This window comes from Stegodyphus dumicola, chromosome X1 (assembly GCF_044657685.1).
Source record: "Stegodyphus dumicola isolate Sdum_Otavi_A_Nest chromosome X1, ASM4465768v1".
Lineage (NCBI taxonomy): Eukaryota > Metazoa > Arthropoda > Arachnida > Araneae > Eresidae > Stegodyphus > Stegodyphus dumicola.
The window spans coordinates 163,281,160-163,300,493 of record NC_140780.1 but is presented as its reverse complement, the minus strand read 5'-3'; the positions used below and the strand labels follow the sequence as shown (position 1 = coordinate 163,300,493).

General features: G+C 34.5%; 1 protein-coding gene across 1 annotated transcript in view; it reads right to left on the bottom strand.

The window, feature by feature from the left end:
- LOC118202677 (ubiquitin-conjugating enzyme E2 J1-like) overlaps window positions 1-19,334 on the bottom strand; it is a 61,757-nt gene that overhangs the window by 30,588 nt on the left and 11,835 nt on the right. The window contains exon 2 of the mRNA XM_035374852.2: window positions 11,101-11,174. Within this exon, the coding sequence (XP_035230743.1) occupies window positions 11,101-11,174 (74 nt within the window). The remainder of the gene's footprint in view (window positions 1-11,100; window positions 11,175-19,334) is intronic.

Below are 19,334 nucleotides of genomic sequence, written 5' to 3'. Positions count from 1 at the left end.
ACAACACTCGCTATCACTGAGTTGAGTGCAGAACTGGCACAAGCATTTCCAGGAGGGACAGGAATCTTTGAAAGAGGATCCGCGAACTGGTCAAAGTCACCTTGTCATCACAGGTGCTTTGGTGAATGAAGCTGACCGGATCATCCATGCAAAAACAAGACACAGTTTCGGTTCTGTCTGAGCCATCACTATGAGAAAACTGCACTACAGGAAACTGAGTGCCAGTGGGTGCCATACAATCTCACAGACAATCAAAGATGGCTTCTCATGGGATTGTCCTTGCAGCATCTTTTCCGAAATCATGCTGAGTACAACTTGGACAGAGATGTGCCAGGTGATGAATTCTGGCACCATTACTACCAACTAGAAAGTAAATGATAAAGCCAACAATGGAAACATCCTAGCTCCTTACTACCAAAGAAGGTAAAGATGATGCAGAGTAAGGGCAAAATCATGTTGACTTTTTTTCCGATATGAATGCCAGTGGGTGCCATACAATCTCACAGACAATCAAAGATGGCTTCTCATGGGATTGTCCTTGCAGCATCTTTTCCGAAATCATGCTGAGTACAACTTGGACAGAGATGTGCCAGGTGATGAATTCTGGCACCATTACTACCAACTAGAAAGTAAATGATAAAGCCAACAATGGAAACATCCTAGCTCCTTACTACCAAAGAAGGTAAAGATGATGCAGAGTAAGGGCAAAATCATGTTGACTTTTTTTCCGATATGAAAGGGAGGATCAGTTAAAAGTATTAAAATATAATTTCAACTTTTCAAAGACATCTAAACCTTCAATTCCTCAAATCATCGCCCCTATAGAGAAAGCCTTTAAATTCTCCAAAATTTCGGAAACGCAGAAGGATACAATCCGCCACCTAATTACTCATAACGTTAATTTTAACAATAAATCTTTGGGTTCTAATCTTAGCAAAAAGGAAAATGAGATCTTACGTGAAATTCATTCTGATACTAATATCATTATCTCTAAAGCTGATAAGGGCGGACAGATCGTTGTTATGGACAAACACACATATATTACTGGGGTCTCTAAATTGATAAATGAAGGCCCATACTGCTCGATCCCTAAAGATCCTTCAACTTCGGACCTCATGAAAGTAAAAAGTGCTATTAAATCTTCCCACATTCTGCCAACTCAGTTGAAGAAATCACTTATTCCGCCTATTACTAATTGCGCTAGACTTTATGCTCTTCCAAAAGTCCACAAAACCGGTATTCCTTTTCGACCAATTGTTTCCAACATAGGTACTGCTTCATATCCTTTGTCCAAATATTTAGTTTCCAGATTTTCTCCTCTACTTGATAACAATATTCACACCGTAAAAAATTCTGTTGAAGTCATTGATAAACTTAAAAATATTTCCCCACTTCGTTCCATTATGGTTTCATTTGATGTCAAATCATTGTTTACTAATGTTCCGGTCGAAGGAGCACTAAATTGTCTTGAAACTAGGCTTCGGGAATTTCACTTCACACATACTGAAATTAATGAGTTGGTTTCGCTTACTAAAGTTTCTTTAAGTCAAACCCACTTTGTTTTCCAAAATGCATATTTTCGTCAAGTTGAAGGATTGGCTATGGGTAATCCTCTCAGTCTGGTACTTGCTGACATTTATATGCACTATTTTGAGATGAAATTATTTGATAAATTATCTTTTCGTCTTTGGATTCAGTATGTTGACGACACTTTCGCACTTTTTGACGGTTATAAAGAGGATTTATCTGAGATTCTATCTATTATGAATTCAATTGATCCAGCCATCCAATTCACTCTTGAAATTGAATCCAACAATTCCCTCCCCTTCCTCGATATTCTTATAATTCGCAATGAAACCGATTTTAGCACCACTGTGTACCGTAAACCCTTTGCAGTTTGTTTACCACCCCATGCCAAGTCATGCCACCCTGTTAAGCAAAAAATGGCTTCTTTTTACTATTATGTTTTCCGCGCGCTAAAAGTTTGTTCCTCTGAATCTTTGCTTACCAATGAACTTAATTATTTGAGAGCAGTTGCGATTGACTGTGGATTTTCTCCCGTGATTATTGATAAAGCCGTCAAAAAATTTTCAGATTCCCATCAAAGAAGACATTCCACTGTTAGAAATAATATCAATGACCTTGTCGTGCTTCCATTTTATCCTTCTGTTAGCTATAAAATTGCACGGATTCTCCAGAAATTCAATTTTCAAGTCGGTTTCTCCCCTATTAATAAAATTCACCCTTCGATTCTAAAAGATTGCGTTTCTGTCTTGAATTCTTGGGGAATTTATAGTATATCATGTCAGTGTGGTTTAAGATATATTGGCCAAACAAAAAGAGCGTTGAAGTTTCGTATCAAGGAACATGAATCTTATGTCAAAAAAGGGGAAATTAACAAGTCTTCAATAGCGTATCATAGCTGGACTTTTAACCATAATTTTGATTTTGGGTCTGCAAAAATCATCCAAAAGGCTTCTTCCATAGGCGAATTGGATTTTCTTGAGGCTTTTCACATTCACAAAGATTTAGGAAGTTTAGTTAATGATTTGAAGTCCAATCCAGTCCTTCCTAATGCCTTTAAAATTCTACTGTCTTAATTCAATTATTTTTGCCGATAGATGGCGTTACCTCCTCGCACTTGGTACTACCAGAGGGTATAAAAATCCGTTCAGTGGTTGCTTTCCATTATTTGAAGTTCAGATTTTGAGCGTAATGTGCATTTGCCCCTCGCTCCCTATTTTAACTTCGCTAATATTTCTTTATGCTTGATCAGACAGCCTGGCTCAGTAAAAGTAGGCGGCCAGTGCAACTCTGATTAAAAATCTAGTTATAACCACGTGCAGTGCTGATAAGCACCACGTGTTTCTGTGATTCCTATTTTCTTCTTTCTATGTATTTCTTTCTCCTGATCAGGAGGGACCTTTAGCTGCCTTCGAAATCGATTGAGTGTTTCATTATACCTACGCTAAATATAAGGTTGTTTTTTACGATTTTGATGAAAGGGCCATTTCTCATTAGGTTTCTTGCCCCAAGTCAAATGATCAATGCTGCTCAGCACTGCAATATTCTGGAGCATGCAGCAGTCAAAGCCAAGTGGCCAGGCATGTTGTCCTCTAGAATGCTTTTGCTCCATGACAATGTGCAGCCACATACAGCTACTCACACACTGAACATGCTTTTGCCGTTTCATGGGAGTGTGTTGTTACACCCACCATACAGCCCCGAACCTTTCATATCTTTGAACCACTAAAAAAGGTATTGCGGGGTCAACGTTTTCACTCCATCAGTGAAGTCATGAACACAGTTTGAAAATGGTTTCAAATTCTTTCTACGAAAGAGGTATTCACCAGATGGTGTAACAGTGAGACAAGTGGTTGTGTAATTTTGGTGATTACATTTGAAAATAATAGCTTTTCATTTTGTGGCTACTGTTTCTTTTTTATTTGATCCACCCTTACATAAGCTCCATCTAAGGGCTGTAACTAGAGATTCAGGGAACCGGGACAACAGATGCTAATTGGGACCCCCTCTTTACTGTTTCTCCCAACTGTAACCGCTTTTTTCCTAGTTAGGGTTGATAATTTTCTTAATAATTAAAGTAGTTTTGTACACTTTAATTAGCCCGTAACTGGGGAGGTGCAGTCTCAGATACCGCTACAGGTGTTGTTCCTATCACCCCTATTCTATATTTAGTCTGATTGATTGAGTTCTCCTGCTAGCTTCTCCTTTTGTGACCTTGATAATTCTCACCCATTGGCTAACAATTTTTGCGCCTGCTTCATTGTGAAATTCTAGTCCTTTGTCTGAGAGCAGTATGTCAGACCGCACCTCCCCCTCAGTGTTACAATTTCTGTCCCAAGTGGAAACATTGCTCTGAGACTTGGTCGGAGAAATATCGTATATCCTTCTGATTCCCGTTATGCAGAAGAGCTGCAAAGAATTCTTGATGAAGTGGGAAGTTAATTTAGTGATGAAGATGAATGCCAAGATTTTGTAAATGAAAGTTTGCATTCCACAACATCAGAATTTTCTGAAACTGACAATGAATGCACTGAACCAGAGACTGAAGCCATTTCATCTACAAAATATTATTATGGGAGGAATCGTTTCAAGTGGTCATCTATTGAACCTCAATGAAATGTGAGAACTCCCGCACATCTTCCAGGATTAAGAGCATATGGGAAATTGGGTGAAAATATGGATCCCAAAAGCATTCGGGATTCCTTTTCACAAATGAAATATTAGAAAAAAATAAAGAACTGAAAACTTTGTATTTATGCGCAAGTTGTAAAACGCCAGTTTGTTTGGTATGTACACAAAAATTATGTCATGAATGTGCACAAGAATATGCTGAGTTAAGTTAATATTTTTTGCAAGAACACAATGGTATTACTGATAGTTAAGGTATTGTCATTTCTTTTATGTTTCATACAATATTTATATTTTTCATCTGAATGTATCTATCATATGTTAAATTAAAGGAAAACAATTATTATTCATAAAAATAATAGTTATTCTGATTTGTTTTGCATAATTTACATTTGCAAGTGATTTCTCATAAAAAAAATTCATGTTACAGAAAAGATGTTCCTTGTGTTGATTGATTTTGTAAAATAATTTTTTTTTCCTGTTTGAAGATAAGTGTTTATAGAATGAATGAGCAAAGTAAAATTTTAATATTTTAATTAGAACTTTTTATTTAAATCATAACGAGACGGCGTCTCTGTGATCGCACGTTCCCGGTTATGTCCCAATATTTGACCTTTCCCTGTTACGGGTTAAATGAAAATTTATTAGTTAAATGTTGCGATGTGCGAAATTATATGCTATTTTTTAATCCTGTTTAATACTGTTATTTCAAAAGAATATGATATTCAAAGCTATTCGATGTCATATAAAACATAATATAAAACATATGCAACTTAATTAAGGTAAAATGTTTACTAGCTAATTATTTAGTATGCTTTATTTTTATACTTTAATTATAAAATTATCCATTATCTAACTGCTAAGGAAGCAAACTCATTAATTATTTTATCAAGATTAATTTTTTGGGCTCAATTATTTTCAACTAATAGCAAAGCTAAACTGGCAATCCTTTTCTGTTCCAGACTGCTTTGCAAGTAGCTTTTGGATCTTTCAGCCTCAGTTACAGTCACAGGAAACACCGAAGTACATGACGCATGTTGTGCATGTATCAGGAAAAGCTTATGAAATTGATCTGAAGTCAGCTAATCTTTTGATGTAATTCATTTTTTTTTTTATTTTCATTTTTTTTTTTTTTATTTAATTTTTTTTCTCTTTAAATGAAGCTTTAAAGATAACTGGGAGACAAATGTTGAAGTTGATGAGACACCTCCTGGAAAAAATGAACTCTTTGATGTGGATTTTTTCATTTGTTTATATATGACATTTGGATTGAATTATTCAATAAGTATCAAGAACATTCTCGATACCTTAGAAACAATGACAAAGCTGAATGGATCAAATATCTATCATTGAGTAAAATACAGTTATTCTAAAATAAGACTGGATCTTTTAATTGCTTAACTTCACATAAAGTCAGAGTTTTGAAAGTTTTAGAGATAGTTTAGAGATAGTTTTAGATGCTTTGCCTATGGGGCTTTGATGCTTTGGCGTTTTTCCTGGCATTCAGCAGGATAATTAGTTCCTGCTCTTGCTGGTACCCTCAAAGAATCCCAACTGGGTCTGACATATAATGAATCCAAAGATCAGAGTTCTGCATACAAGGTAGAATTGAAGAGGTGATACAAAAAGAAGCCCTTTGCTTTGATGTTTTGAAAGCAACGCTTGGGACTGGTCACGTGGGATGTGGTGGCGAATCCGAAACTCCTAACTTGCCAACTACTGTACAAAATAAGTAAAACATACAAGATACAAACAGTAAAAGAAAATCAAGCAAAAGAACTATTTACATTATATACAATAGATAGTCAGCTCTTAAAGAGCAGAAATAAATATCTGTGAAATTGCAGGCTTCTGGGGGGCAGGAACTACTTAGCCGACCAGCAGCAGTTGCAAAGTCCAGAATTCAAAAAGGCAGAAATAGCATTTAAGAACTTTCAGTAACTTACAGAGAACTTTCAGTAACTTACAAACAGCAACCCTAAAAATATTTTTCCACTTTCCTAATGCTCTCACAAAACTATTCCCCACCTCAAAGACCTTTGATATTGAGACCAGGTTAAGTTAACCAAGAAGTTAAATTCAGTGAGGTTCCAGCTGCTTCTGCAGATTTTCTCTTGTTTTCCTTACCTTTTGTGTGTATAATTACATAATATACATAACCAATTCATTCCTTTGTTTGCCATATTCTAGTGAGTCTGTAAAACCTGAAAGGTTCACTAATGAAAACATATACAACAGTTCAATGAATCCAATGCATGATGAATGCATTAAAAGTCCAAGAAAGTAGGCTGTAAGAACACAACAGTGCTTAAAATAATCAATGTAGACCACACAGATAGGCAGTTTGTTACCTATAATCTCTGAAAACTAACTGCAAGGCGTAATCACTAATCTCCTCTTTTGATAAGAAACCACACTGTCTTTGATTATCTTTTTATATGTAATGATCTTCTAGAAAACTCGATTGTTGGATTTTAACAGAAGACTCTGGTGAGAACCACCCTTATCTGTTGTACTTTCTGGTTACCCCTAGCATTGCCTAGAAGCTTTTTATCTAGGTCGGTCTGCATAGCGGTGCCATGTGGTAACAAAATTAACATAATTTGATTAGTCATTGATGCAGTTGCAGGTATCACTTTTATATTTAATTACTTTGGTTTCGTTTATGTGACTACACCAAAGGGCTGGTTTATGTGACTACACTCGAGGGCAACTTGCCTAAGGGATTGAATTGGATTGGATTGGATTATTGTAATTTGGCACAAAACCTGTCAAGGTTATCTGCGCCAGACAAATGGTAACAATGCAATTAGTCATTTGTAAAAACTTCCAGCTTAGGTAAGAAGAGACAGATTACAATCTATGATAAGGGCTGATATCTTTTAAAAAAACAGGTTAAAGTCTATTATAAAAGCCAATATCTTTTAAAAACAGAAACAAATTACGATGATGTGTTTTTTCCAATTAAATTTCCAGTTCTGAACAATTAAAATGTTTTTGGCGAAAATAATTAAAACTCTGGCATTCCACCAAGATATGATGGACTGTCAGATCTGCATTGCAGTTTGGGCAGCTGGGATTCTCTTCTCCCTTCAGAAGATACTCATGGGTCAGGCGACAATGGCCAATTCTCAGTCGAGTCAAGAGGACATCTTCCTTTCTATTAGCCATACATGGCCAGTATCCAATAGTGGGTTTTACATTTCTCAGCTTGTTATATACTTTGTCATCCCATTGCTTGTGCCATTTGCTGAGGATTTTGCTTTTGACAAACCCTTTGATGTCTGCTAGTGGAATCTGAAGATTGTACATTGTGGTTGCAGTTTTAGCTGCAATATCTGCCAATTCATTCCCCTTAATGGCAACGTGTCCACTGGATCCACGAATATAGAATCTGGTATCCCCGAATTTTTAAAGAATGATTCAACTTCAGGATTCTGATTGCAACTGGATGAGTACATTGAGCGTGATTTTTCAATGACATTAAGGCACTCATGGAATCTGTGTAGATAATAAATTTTATGTACTTTTGTTTTGAAAGGTAAGTCAAAGCCAGATGGATTGCAGTAAGCTCAGAAGTAAGCACAGAGCAAACTGTACGTAATCGAACCCCTACTATTGTTTTCTCTGTGACGAAAGTGGCGCCAACATGATCCTGGGATTTTGATCCATCTGTATATAGAGGGATACTTGCCTAAGGGAAGAGATGTTTTTGTGGAGGACTTTACAAGGGAAACTGGCTCGTATACACATTACACATAGCACACCCATTCACCAGGATTTGAATCCCAGACCAAACTTTTTATTTAATTAGATATAAACTTTTATTTCTAATTAGATTAATAATTATTAGTTAAAAAATTGAAAAGTGAAAATATAAATACCATTAGCAAAACTTAATTTTTCAATTTCTCCCAATACAAAAAAACTGTCATTTTCCCCCCTCAGTTGAGGCCCCAGGTAATTGCCCCTGTGGTAGTTTAGCCTACTCCATCTTGACTTTAGGCAAAAGCACCCCCAGAGACATAATCCTAAGTTCTCCTACCTATATTCTTTAGCCCTCAAGCCTTCTAAAAGACATCTGGATGAAGAGATTTTAAGTCCATAATTCCAGAAAAAATGCCTTTTCTGGTATTTGAACATATACCCTATGTATGTATATATATATGTAGTATCCGTAAGTGCGACACAACCACCAGAGGGCCTCACCGATGCGCCAGCAGCGAGGTGAAAGAGGAGTATGACAGAGAATTTCTTCTGCTATCCCACGCGAAGGTGGTGAGATGTCTGTCTGCACGTGATGGTGTAGAATAAGGAATTGTAGTTTTCCACGGGAAGGTGGTAAATTGACTTTATAACATTAGCAAGTGCGAGTAGGCACTAATCGGTTATGTGGTAAGACTGGTAAAACTATACAGAATCCTGTTTGTATCAAACAGCACTTGTATTTAATCTAATTTGTACCTTTTCTGATTATCTTTATTAAATGTTCTGTGGTGTGGAAAACAACGTTGGAATTGTTATTTAGCATCTTCAACTTCCCCACTACATATATATACTGAAGAGCAAATGAATTAGGGATAGCTGGCTTTATGCAAGTTCTGAGTGGAAGCCTAGAAGTGACTTGCAAATGATATAAGCAGCATTTTGACAAGATAAGGAGTGCTGCTCAACAGGTCTATGCACATTTGATTGTGGCCAAATCATTGGGGACTGACGAATGGATCACTCCATTTTGGAAGGAGTGCAGACACTCAGATTTTCACACATAGCCATGTCAAGGGTGTACTGTGAGTGTGTCAATTCCGGTAAAACCATCGTTGCCAAGGTCAACTGTCAAGGATGATTGTGTGTGGATGACCAAGGTTGGCAGTGGCTAGCCCGCATTGTAAGAGCAGATAGATGGGCTTCAATGCAACAAATTACCTGTCAATTTAACACTGAATGATTAGCACGGGCATGCAAACATCACCAATGGACCATCGAGATGTGGAAAAATGTTGCTTGGACTGATGAGTCGAGATTCACTTTGGCACATGCCTATGGCAGTGTATGGCATAAACCACATGAAGCAATGGATCCTTCCTGCCAGCAGAGGACTCTTCAAGCTTGTGGTGGTATTCTTGTTTGGGAAATGTTCACATGGGCTGAAATGGGGCCCCTGGTATGTGTGATATCGTTTCTCGCAGGTGAACATTACCGGAATATCCTTGACAACCATCAGTTCCCATATGTTTGTTTTCGACAGCCTATTACAGAGATTATCCTTCAACAAGATAATGCATCATGCTATCACTCCCAAATTGTATCAGAATGGTTGGACGAACGTTCCAGACCTGTATAAGCTTTACTGACCAGCAAGGTCACCTGACCTGAATCCGAATAAGCAGATCTGGGATACAATTGAGAGAGATGTTAGAGGCTTTGACAGCCTTCCATCTAATCTCTGTGAAATCCAGGTTGTTCAGGAGTCATGGATACATACAACTTTCCATTGTTTCCAGTATCTTGTCAAGTCCATGACAAGATGAATCACAGCCATCATTGAGGCAAAAGGTAGTGAGTGCTATGCGTTACTAGACAGGTATACGTAATTCAGCTGCTCTTTAGTGTATTATGGAATCAGCCTTCATTAACCGACATGCCATCCAGAGTGTCTGCAAAATTGGAATTATAACTACTATTTGTGAAAGTTTTCGTACTATTTATGAATAGTTAAATAGAAATACAAGAAAACATCAATAAACACAATTATTAAATAATGAAAGAAAATTATGAAACTCCATATTAAGAAACTTACACACACAGCTTTCAAAATGCTGACAGCAATTCTTTGATACTGTTATTTTTCCAAACTATCTTTCCACTCTATTATCCCCCCCTCAAAAAGTAGTCAGTCAGTATGATAGCATTAGATAAAAGAAAACAGCACTGATTGCCAAAATAACTACGAAGGAAAATTCCATTATGAGATATGACAACTACGTAAACTAAAATGAAATGGAAATAAAATACAGATCTCTGGAAAACCTTCAAAATTATACTATAAACTTGAGAATACAATGCTTCAAAATAATGGATGAAAAAGAAGGCGCTACAGCCACTGATGAATTTGCCAACATGAAAGAGAAAACAAATTTTGGAAGAAAGAATCATTAAAATTCTATCACCTATTCAAATATTCTAAGCATGAAAGTATATTTAATGTATTTAATTCTAAAATGCAAATTCATTCACCAAAATTACAATCCCTAAATTTTCTGGCATAAATATATTAAAAGGAGTAATTTTAAACTATAATTTGATGATACTTATTATTAATCAGTTAACAGAAGCTCTGTTGTTTAAAAGGCTGCATTAATTCATGAAACAAGAAAACTTGAAGCTGTTGCAGATAATTTCAGTTCTCCATGCAAAGCTCTTCAGCATAGATAGAAAAATAAAAAAATTCTAATTGAGTTTTGGATAATTGAGCTGCATGTGTTATCAACATCATTTAAAAAAAAAATTGAAAATATTTCTGACTTCACAAACTAAAATTGGTGTGGAGGTCATACATTATATTATCAGCTGAAATTAAATTTGGTAGCATTTATTATACAAAAACATTTTCTTGTCATGTAAAATAAATAATATTCTGCTACTGACCTACTCTAAATAACAGTTTAGTGTTTTAAAGATATTAGCATTATTAAAAATACATGTGCTTTTATAAAATTCCATTTGGTACTTTCACAAACATATCTTAGCTGCAAGAATTGTATTTATATGCAGCAACTGGTTTCATCCTAATTCACAAATATGCATCTGCAACGTATAAAAAATAATTAGACTTAGGTGTGCCAGTTCATATTATAAAGCTAAAAAATGTCAATCAGACATTAACCCATACTTCAGCAAACAAATATCTACATATACTTCACCAAACAAAAGATTGCATATATTTACTGATAAGGGTTGAGCATGATATTCTTCAGTTGGACTGCTTAATTCCGCAGCTTCCCTCATCAGTCGTTTCACCGCTGAAATGATATAAAATAAACATTACTATGCTCTTTTCTATTAAAAAAAATACTATCATGAGAACATACATAAATTTCAATTAATCTTCACTTGGATAATTATTTATAATAACAGCGATTTTTTAATGGGCCTATAAATGCAAGGTGGGGTAGAAAGGATGAATATTTTTTAAATGGCTTGAACTCATCATCAGGTGGAGTGACAAATCTGTGGCAGGCAGCATGAGATTCATGTAGTTTTAAAATTGTCTTTTTAGTTGAAGCCATAGACAACAGAACACTGCATTTTTGCAAATGACTGTTTATCGAGAATAATGAGTCTATCATGGAGTTCAATTCAAGTTTCGTTGCCATTTTTAATATCCATACAAATCAAGCTGTTACTGATTATAACACTAAAGCAATTTGTACACAGTGTACAGTATTGAAAAAAAGGACCAGTGGGTACTACACAGATGTCACATACCCCTGAAAATGTGGAAAGAGTCTGATAAGCCTTGCTGTGCAGTCAAAGTCAGTCTGCTATTAAGCATTCTTTTGAACTTAGCCTTAGTAATTATTTGGTAACATATATTTTGCATTTAGAAATGCAATTCCTACCAAGTGGCTATTGTGAGGTAACTACTCCACAACAGCCACAATAGCAACTTGCCACAATAGTAACTTGGGGATTCTGCACAGTAACTAAACTTTATACACGAGATGGAAGTAATTTTTTGAGCAAAATAACAAACCCATTTTGTTCACAAGTGATGAAGCTCATTTTCATCCAAGTGCCATCGTGAATAAACAGAACTGCCATAAAATCCAGAAGAATTACATATAAGATTGCTGCACAGCCCTAAAGTGACAGTTTAGTGGACAATTTGGTATCAGGAGTCCTTATGTTTTTGTCACTAATAATGGGAACACTGTTACTGGGAACTGATACTGAGATGATTAAACAACTGTGTTTTTACCTGAATTAGAATGAAAACATATTCAAATTTGATGTGTGTGATTTTAACAGGATGGGGCAACAGCCCATACATTTAAAACATCCATAGACATTATTTGCCTTCTCTTCTCCTAATTTCCAGATCTGGTGACATTTATCAGCCCTTTCGGTCCTCTAACTGCTCCATGTTGCAATTATTTCTTGTGGGGACACCTCAAGGCATGTGTATATGAGAGTAAGCCCTGTACATTGGAAGAACTGAAGAAAGCTATTTGCAAGTAAGTTGACCAAATCACAGAGTGATGTTGGAGAAAGTGTATACAAACTTCCAGAAACATCTTCAGAAATGCATCAGTGATAATGGACACCACGTGGGTGATGCTATTTTTCACACTTGATTCTGTCAAATGTTATTTCAATACTAGCTGAATTTGTCAATGCATTTCTTTTTAGGGAAACATTAATGATTTTGTGGTTTCTTAAAAAAAGTTCACCCTTTCTGCCTCACCTTGTATAAAACAAATATGGTGTATACAAATATAATTAAAGAACAAGAATTCAAGAACAAGTTAGAAGAGTGTAACCAAAAAAAAAAAAAAAGTATCTTTGATAAGATGTAAAAGTAAGACTGGATTTGATTACTAAATTTAAGCAAAATACATGATAGGCTCTACCTAAGCTTAACTCCAACTCTCACAAAGAAAATACAGAAGATGAAACCAGAGAATCCCAAACACCACTCTTTTTTTTCTTCCACCTATCTCTTGAGAAGAAGTTTGAACTGACAAGTTTTTAAATACCCCTATTCTCTTAAGATATTACTCAAAAGTATGAACACAATTGATTTGAGTAATTATCTTAGAACTAGGAGAAGTTTTAATGCCTTCAATAACAACAGCAGACATTGAACAAAGCAATTAAATATTAATTTGGTGTAAAAAATGTACAAAAATTAATCTATTACCTTGAACAAAACTATTTTATTAAATTATGTGATTAAGCAAATATGCATTCAGCTACTAAAAAATATCTTAATGAAACACTGTTTATGATAAAAAATTTGCCTTACATGCCCTAATTTCAAGAAAATATTTCCTCAGAAATTCTCTTCTTTAGTTCTTTAATTTCTATTAAGCAAAAAGTTTCTAGGATAATAAAAAAAAGGCTCCTATCCAAAAAACAATTAGTTAATGCATATTTTTACTAATCACATTACCATAAGAAAAATCATTCATGCTGAGCTCAAAATCATCAAGCGCTGCAGCAAGTCCAAAAACGGCAGAAGGTACTGTAAGGCATTGAGTAATGTGTGAAGCAACAGATAAGCAGGTTTACAAAGATATGCCAGAAATAGTGTGTCATAATAATAGCAGTAAAAAAGAGAAAGCGTAAATGGAAAGGAACATAAGAGAGATATAACAATGTAAGAGTGGGGCTAATTATTATTAGGAACATAGATGAACTGAGTATACAATGTAAAAATTATACAGTACAAAACAATGTAAAAAGTTAAGTGATGTGTCTTAACACAGCCATTGGCCTTTTTCTGTTTACAGTTGCAGAAACATCATAGTTGAGAACAGGAACATAACACTTAATGCTTAATGCTTGCACACATAATGATGTAATGCAACTAATGTCATATTGGTTTCTAGAACAATTTCTGATGGTCAGAAGGGTTTGCAATTATGATTTGCTTCTTCTGTTACAAACGTGTCTCGTTCATGATAGATGGCTAAATGGCTGTGCTTCCTAAATCTACCCAAGTGCTATATTTTCATAGCATTTTATTACTTAAATATGAATTATCAACTTTATATTTGGTTTCTATAATCTCCAGATCACTAGCTAGATCTATGCCGAATTAAGAACAAGAAGAAAGCAAAAAGATATCAAAGTGCTAACATTACCACAGAAAGCCATTTTCATACCACAAATACATAGCTTTTTTAAGTGCCTTTAACAGAGAAATAGTGTCAGGTAGGTAAACTGCTTATTTAAATTAATATTTTTAACAAAACTGATGTGCTATATATTTAATTACTTTAGGCAGCTCCTTGTGCAGTCTGCCCCTTAATGCTGTGGAGAACTCTTTATTATTATTATTATTTGTCCACTGGCCCAAGAGAGGGCGCTACCAGCTTTCTCCCTCATCTCCACTAGGGAAAAATTCGGGCTGGTTACTCTGTTCCTGGCTGCCGTTATTGAAGCACTCGTTCACCTCTCTTCCAATTCACTTTCATGATTTTTCAGTTACGTCGACTTGCTAACTATAAAAATGCTTATCGTGCGAACTGTAATCAATGTGACTGTGTATCAGTGAATGTGTGTTAAAATACATAACTTTTTCTAGTGTTAAATAAAAATGTTAAAAATCATCGAGCTAAGCTATCATCGTTTTATCTGCAGCAACTCAAAAATGGCATCCATAGACGAAAGCCATAATGCCTTCAGCAATCTAACAACTTTGAAAATATGTCGACTTGACATGTGTACATCTAATACATTTAACCCTTTGCACTCGAGAGGTGACTCTCACTCACCACTTGGTTTGATATGGAAATACAATACGCGGCAATAACTGTTTACGTTTAGTTTCTTCGAAGCAGGTTCCTACGCACTTTCTGTATAATCTTACGAAGTGTAAAATGATACTCCTTTAGATGGAGATAAAATTATCTGAAATCTTATCTATCACAAAGTCTGTTCTCAGAGAAATGAAACCAGAAAAAGGCATCAAACAACTTATTGTAATACTTGCCCCTACAAACCGGGCATGCATCTTAGGAATTGTTACATGAAATATCACACACAGAAAAATTACAGAGACTAATATTTCAAAAATTATGTTTATAAAAGTGTAAAGATATATAAAATGTTAAAATATAAAAATTTTATGCATTAATTTGCGTGTGTAATGATTTTAGGAGTCAAAAAGAAACGAGTCAAAAAAGGCTGCAAAACATTTTGAACTGCTGGTGCACTGCACGAAAAAGGGTCCGAGTGCAAAGGGTTAAATCTTTCACAAATAAATCAAGTATATATGCTAAACAATAAAATATAAGCTGAAAACTATTTTCTAATTCTTTTCTCCTTTTTGGCATATTTGCTGCATTATTGGTTACACAACTATGAATTTTATGTTTATATCTGCTTTAAATTTTTTTAATGGCATCAACCAGCAAGGCATAGCTTCTAACAATCCCATTTTTTGTCATATCTCCCAGGTTTTAATTTTCAGTCTTTACTTTAAAAAACTACTAAAGAAAATGTCTCTGAGAAATAAATGAAATTTATTGAATTAATAAAATTTAATTTGTGAAAATTCTATTCTTCCAACCCCCAGTGATTTTCACAATTTTCCTTATTAAATTTTATTTAATTTGAACTGTCTTAATCTATTGTAGACATTTATAAAACTTTTCAAGACTATTAACCCTCTGAGCAATCAGGGTTTTCGCTAAGAAAGCACAAATTTCCAAAAACTACTATGAGAACAAATTATTTTTTTGATTTTAATGTAAAAATTCTCCTGGTATTACATACCTGGATTTGTGTACTTTTGACATATTTTAATATGCACATATATATATATATATATATATACGTTCTTACAGATATCACAAAAAAATTGTGTACTTTGACATATTGCCTTAATTTCTTTGACATATTTTAATATGCACGTATATATACGTTCTTACAGATAATACAAAAAATATTCTAGGCCATATATATAAGCACAATTGCGGCTACACAAAGACAAAATAACAAGTCAAAGAACTGCATAAACTTGACCTATTTTCACTTAAAAAAACATCACAGAATTGCACAAACTAGGCATTGTGCACTGCCTTGACTTTATCCATGTACACGTCGACCTATTTTCACATAAAAAAAACATCACTTGGCATTGCACACTCCCTTGACTTTGTCCATGTACACATTGATATATTTTCACTTAAAAAGTTAAAGGAGCCCCCATTTCTAGGTAAAAGTATATTTACGGAACATTCAACTACTCAGGTTACCATAAATGAAACAACTTGACGATAAACGAAACAACAACTTGGCGATAAATAAAACAACTTAGCAATAATACAAAGGATACCCTTCAGTCTACTCTAACCCATCGTTTTCAGTATAAAAGTATAAGAGAATTACAAAATTTATCTAACTACATATTAACTCATTTTAAGTAAGTATCACATTACAAATAGTTACATGAATCATGTATTACAGAGCAAATTTATGTCAATTTCAAGTTCTTTTGAAATAACATCAGTACAAAATCTTCCAGAACCTTTCAGTTTTCATATGAGAACCTCCCAGTTATTCATATTTCACGGGTGCTAGCTATGCTAAGGATAAATAAATTTACATTTGTATGTAGTGCTAATGATTATCGAAAGTTTCCACTAAATACACAGTTTCATCCACTGCAAATTGGTGGTTAATTGCAGATAATATACTAACAGTCTTACATTATACGTACTGTTTGATTAATCAAAATATTACTGCATGCGTCTATTTGTTGTTTATATATATAATTTAATAATCTACCTCTTAAGTTACTTTTAGATGGAGGCTTTCTTTCCAGGCTAAAGCATCTGCATTAATCTTGTGAAATACCATATTTTTAACATAAATTTACCTACTTGACCATTCATCTTAGATTATTCAGAATATGGTGCTTTTACAACATATTTACTTAGATCATAGAGCATGTGTTTTGTACACTCATCATTGCACTTGAGACAACGGACATGAGAGCAACACACTTCTATGCATTTTACTAAAACAATCAGCTGGAACAGAAGCAATCATAACTTTAAAAAGAAGAAAAATATTTCTTTTAGTTTTTTGAAGACCAGTTAGAATTTTTAATAATTTTATACATATTTGGTATTTGTAAGTAAAAGAAGCATAAATATGTAAAACACTAAAGAATAATTACCTTTATTGATTTACATTAATAAAAACATATAACACTCACTTGGTGTTTAATACTGGTCGCGGACACTTAGCCGACAACCACTTATCCGACAGGACACTTAACCGACACCAGTTAGCTGACAAGACATTTAGCTGACACGGAAACTTAGCCGACATGGACACTTAGCCGACAGTACATTTAGCCGACAGGACATTTAACCGACACGGACACTTAGCCGACAAGACATTTAGCCGACACGGACACTTAACCGACAGGACATTTAGCCGACACGGACAGTTAGCCGACAAGACACTTAGCCGACAAGGACACTTAGCCGACAGGACATTTAGCCAACACAGAGAGTTAGCCTTCAGGACATTTAGCTACGGGACACTTAACTGTCAAGTCATTTAGTCAATAGGACACTAAGCCGACAGTGACGTTTAGCTGACACGTACCCGATAATTATTCAAATTTATTATCAATTACAAAATTTCTCGACTTCTCCTAAGTTCAATATTTAAATCATTTTCTTCACCTATCAGCAAAACTTATTTTTCGATTCTTAAAGATTCCATAGGTGCTTTTAATTATTGTGTGGTGTATATTGGACAAATTGAAAAAGCGCTGAAATTTCTTGTCAGGGAATATGACATAAATATCGAAAGGAAAAAAAGTTTTTTTTTTTTACCTAAGTATGGCGGTCACTTAATTACATTTTAATATGGGATTTTCAAAAATTATCCGTAAAGCTTCTTCATTAATCAACTGGGTTCTTTTAAACACTTTCACATCATTAATATTTTTTCTTGTTTACTTAATGATATTAATTTTCCAATCTGGCTCTTCTTAATGCTTTCAAATTTGTAGGAAATTAAAAGCGCGATTCTGTAACATTTTATTGACCATGCCTTTCGCTTAAAATACTTACTTAGGTTAATGTTTATAACACTAAACTGTTTCATAATGTTTAATTTAGAGTTAAAATATTCTTTAAAGTTTTGCAAAATGTATTCAGAACGTTTTGGCTGAACTACATTTTCCACTCTTCATATATCGAAAACGCTGTTGATATGCAACTCCACTCTTATTTTCTAACCGCACCTACTAAATGATTTGGATCGTGTTAAAGTCGCGCGGAAGCCTTTTGAATATGATTTATCGGAATTGGATAGTGCATGTTTTAGTACACTGTAAAAATATACAGATTTCTCTTTTCCTAACTAATTTGTATATAACATTATGTACTCACAATCATAATATTACACACACAATCATCTTTCTTCTCTGATCAGGCAATAGAAACCCAGGACAAAAATCGTATATCGCAGTATTGCAGTTCTTCTCTCTCTTTATATATATATATAGTATACACAATCATTTTTTTCCCTAAACAAAAATTATGCAATAATTCAGCTCTCTCAGTATTAACTTTTGAAGTTTTATCATAATGGCCATAGTTAGTAGGTAAAAATGAGTTTGCCCGATTCCGACATTTTAATAAAGTTGCTTATTTTTATCTTAAGAATGATAAATAACTGCCGGTTGACGATGAGGTGACAGTGATTTTTAAACATCTCCTTTCGGTCACCATAACCTTGAAAGTTCTCTTTATTATTTTTTTAATAGCAAAATAAAATAGAGATGCTAATCTAACACTAAACCGCCAATATTTTCTTTAAAAGCTTAATTCAAAAATAATACTTACTTCGGTATTCAGGTTTGGGACATTTTCGAGCAACGCATTTATAAAGGTTTAGCCTAAAAAAGAAATTTTCATCAGAAGAGACTGGTTCTATATTAAGTAAAACGGTCACTCTATTTCTGATAGGCCCAGCAGCGTCTGAGTGGTAAAGTCGCAGAGCACTGGTAGTTCGGTCGGAATTTTGAATCCTGCGAACGGACTGTCCTTAGTTTGGGTGTTTCCTTAGTTTTTCCCATATGTAACGTATATGAGCCAGTTTTCTTTAGAACATCCTCCACGAAGGCATCCCTTCCCTTGGGCAGATAGCCTTCTGGCTTTGTCATAATTACATAAACCAAACCTACTTCTGTTAGGTGGCTGCAGTACCATGTAGCTAACCCAAAAACAAGTAAGAGAAGGAATGAAAGAGAAAAAAAATAAAATTAATGAAAAATGAAATGAAAATTTATACATTTTTAACAGATATTGAGAAAAATTATATTTTATAAGAAAAACATTAATATAACATATTATATTGAAAATTACACATTGCGACTTTCAAAACATAGTACATAATATTATCTATTTACATGCCTGATCTAGTTA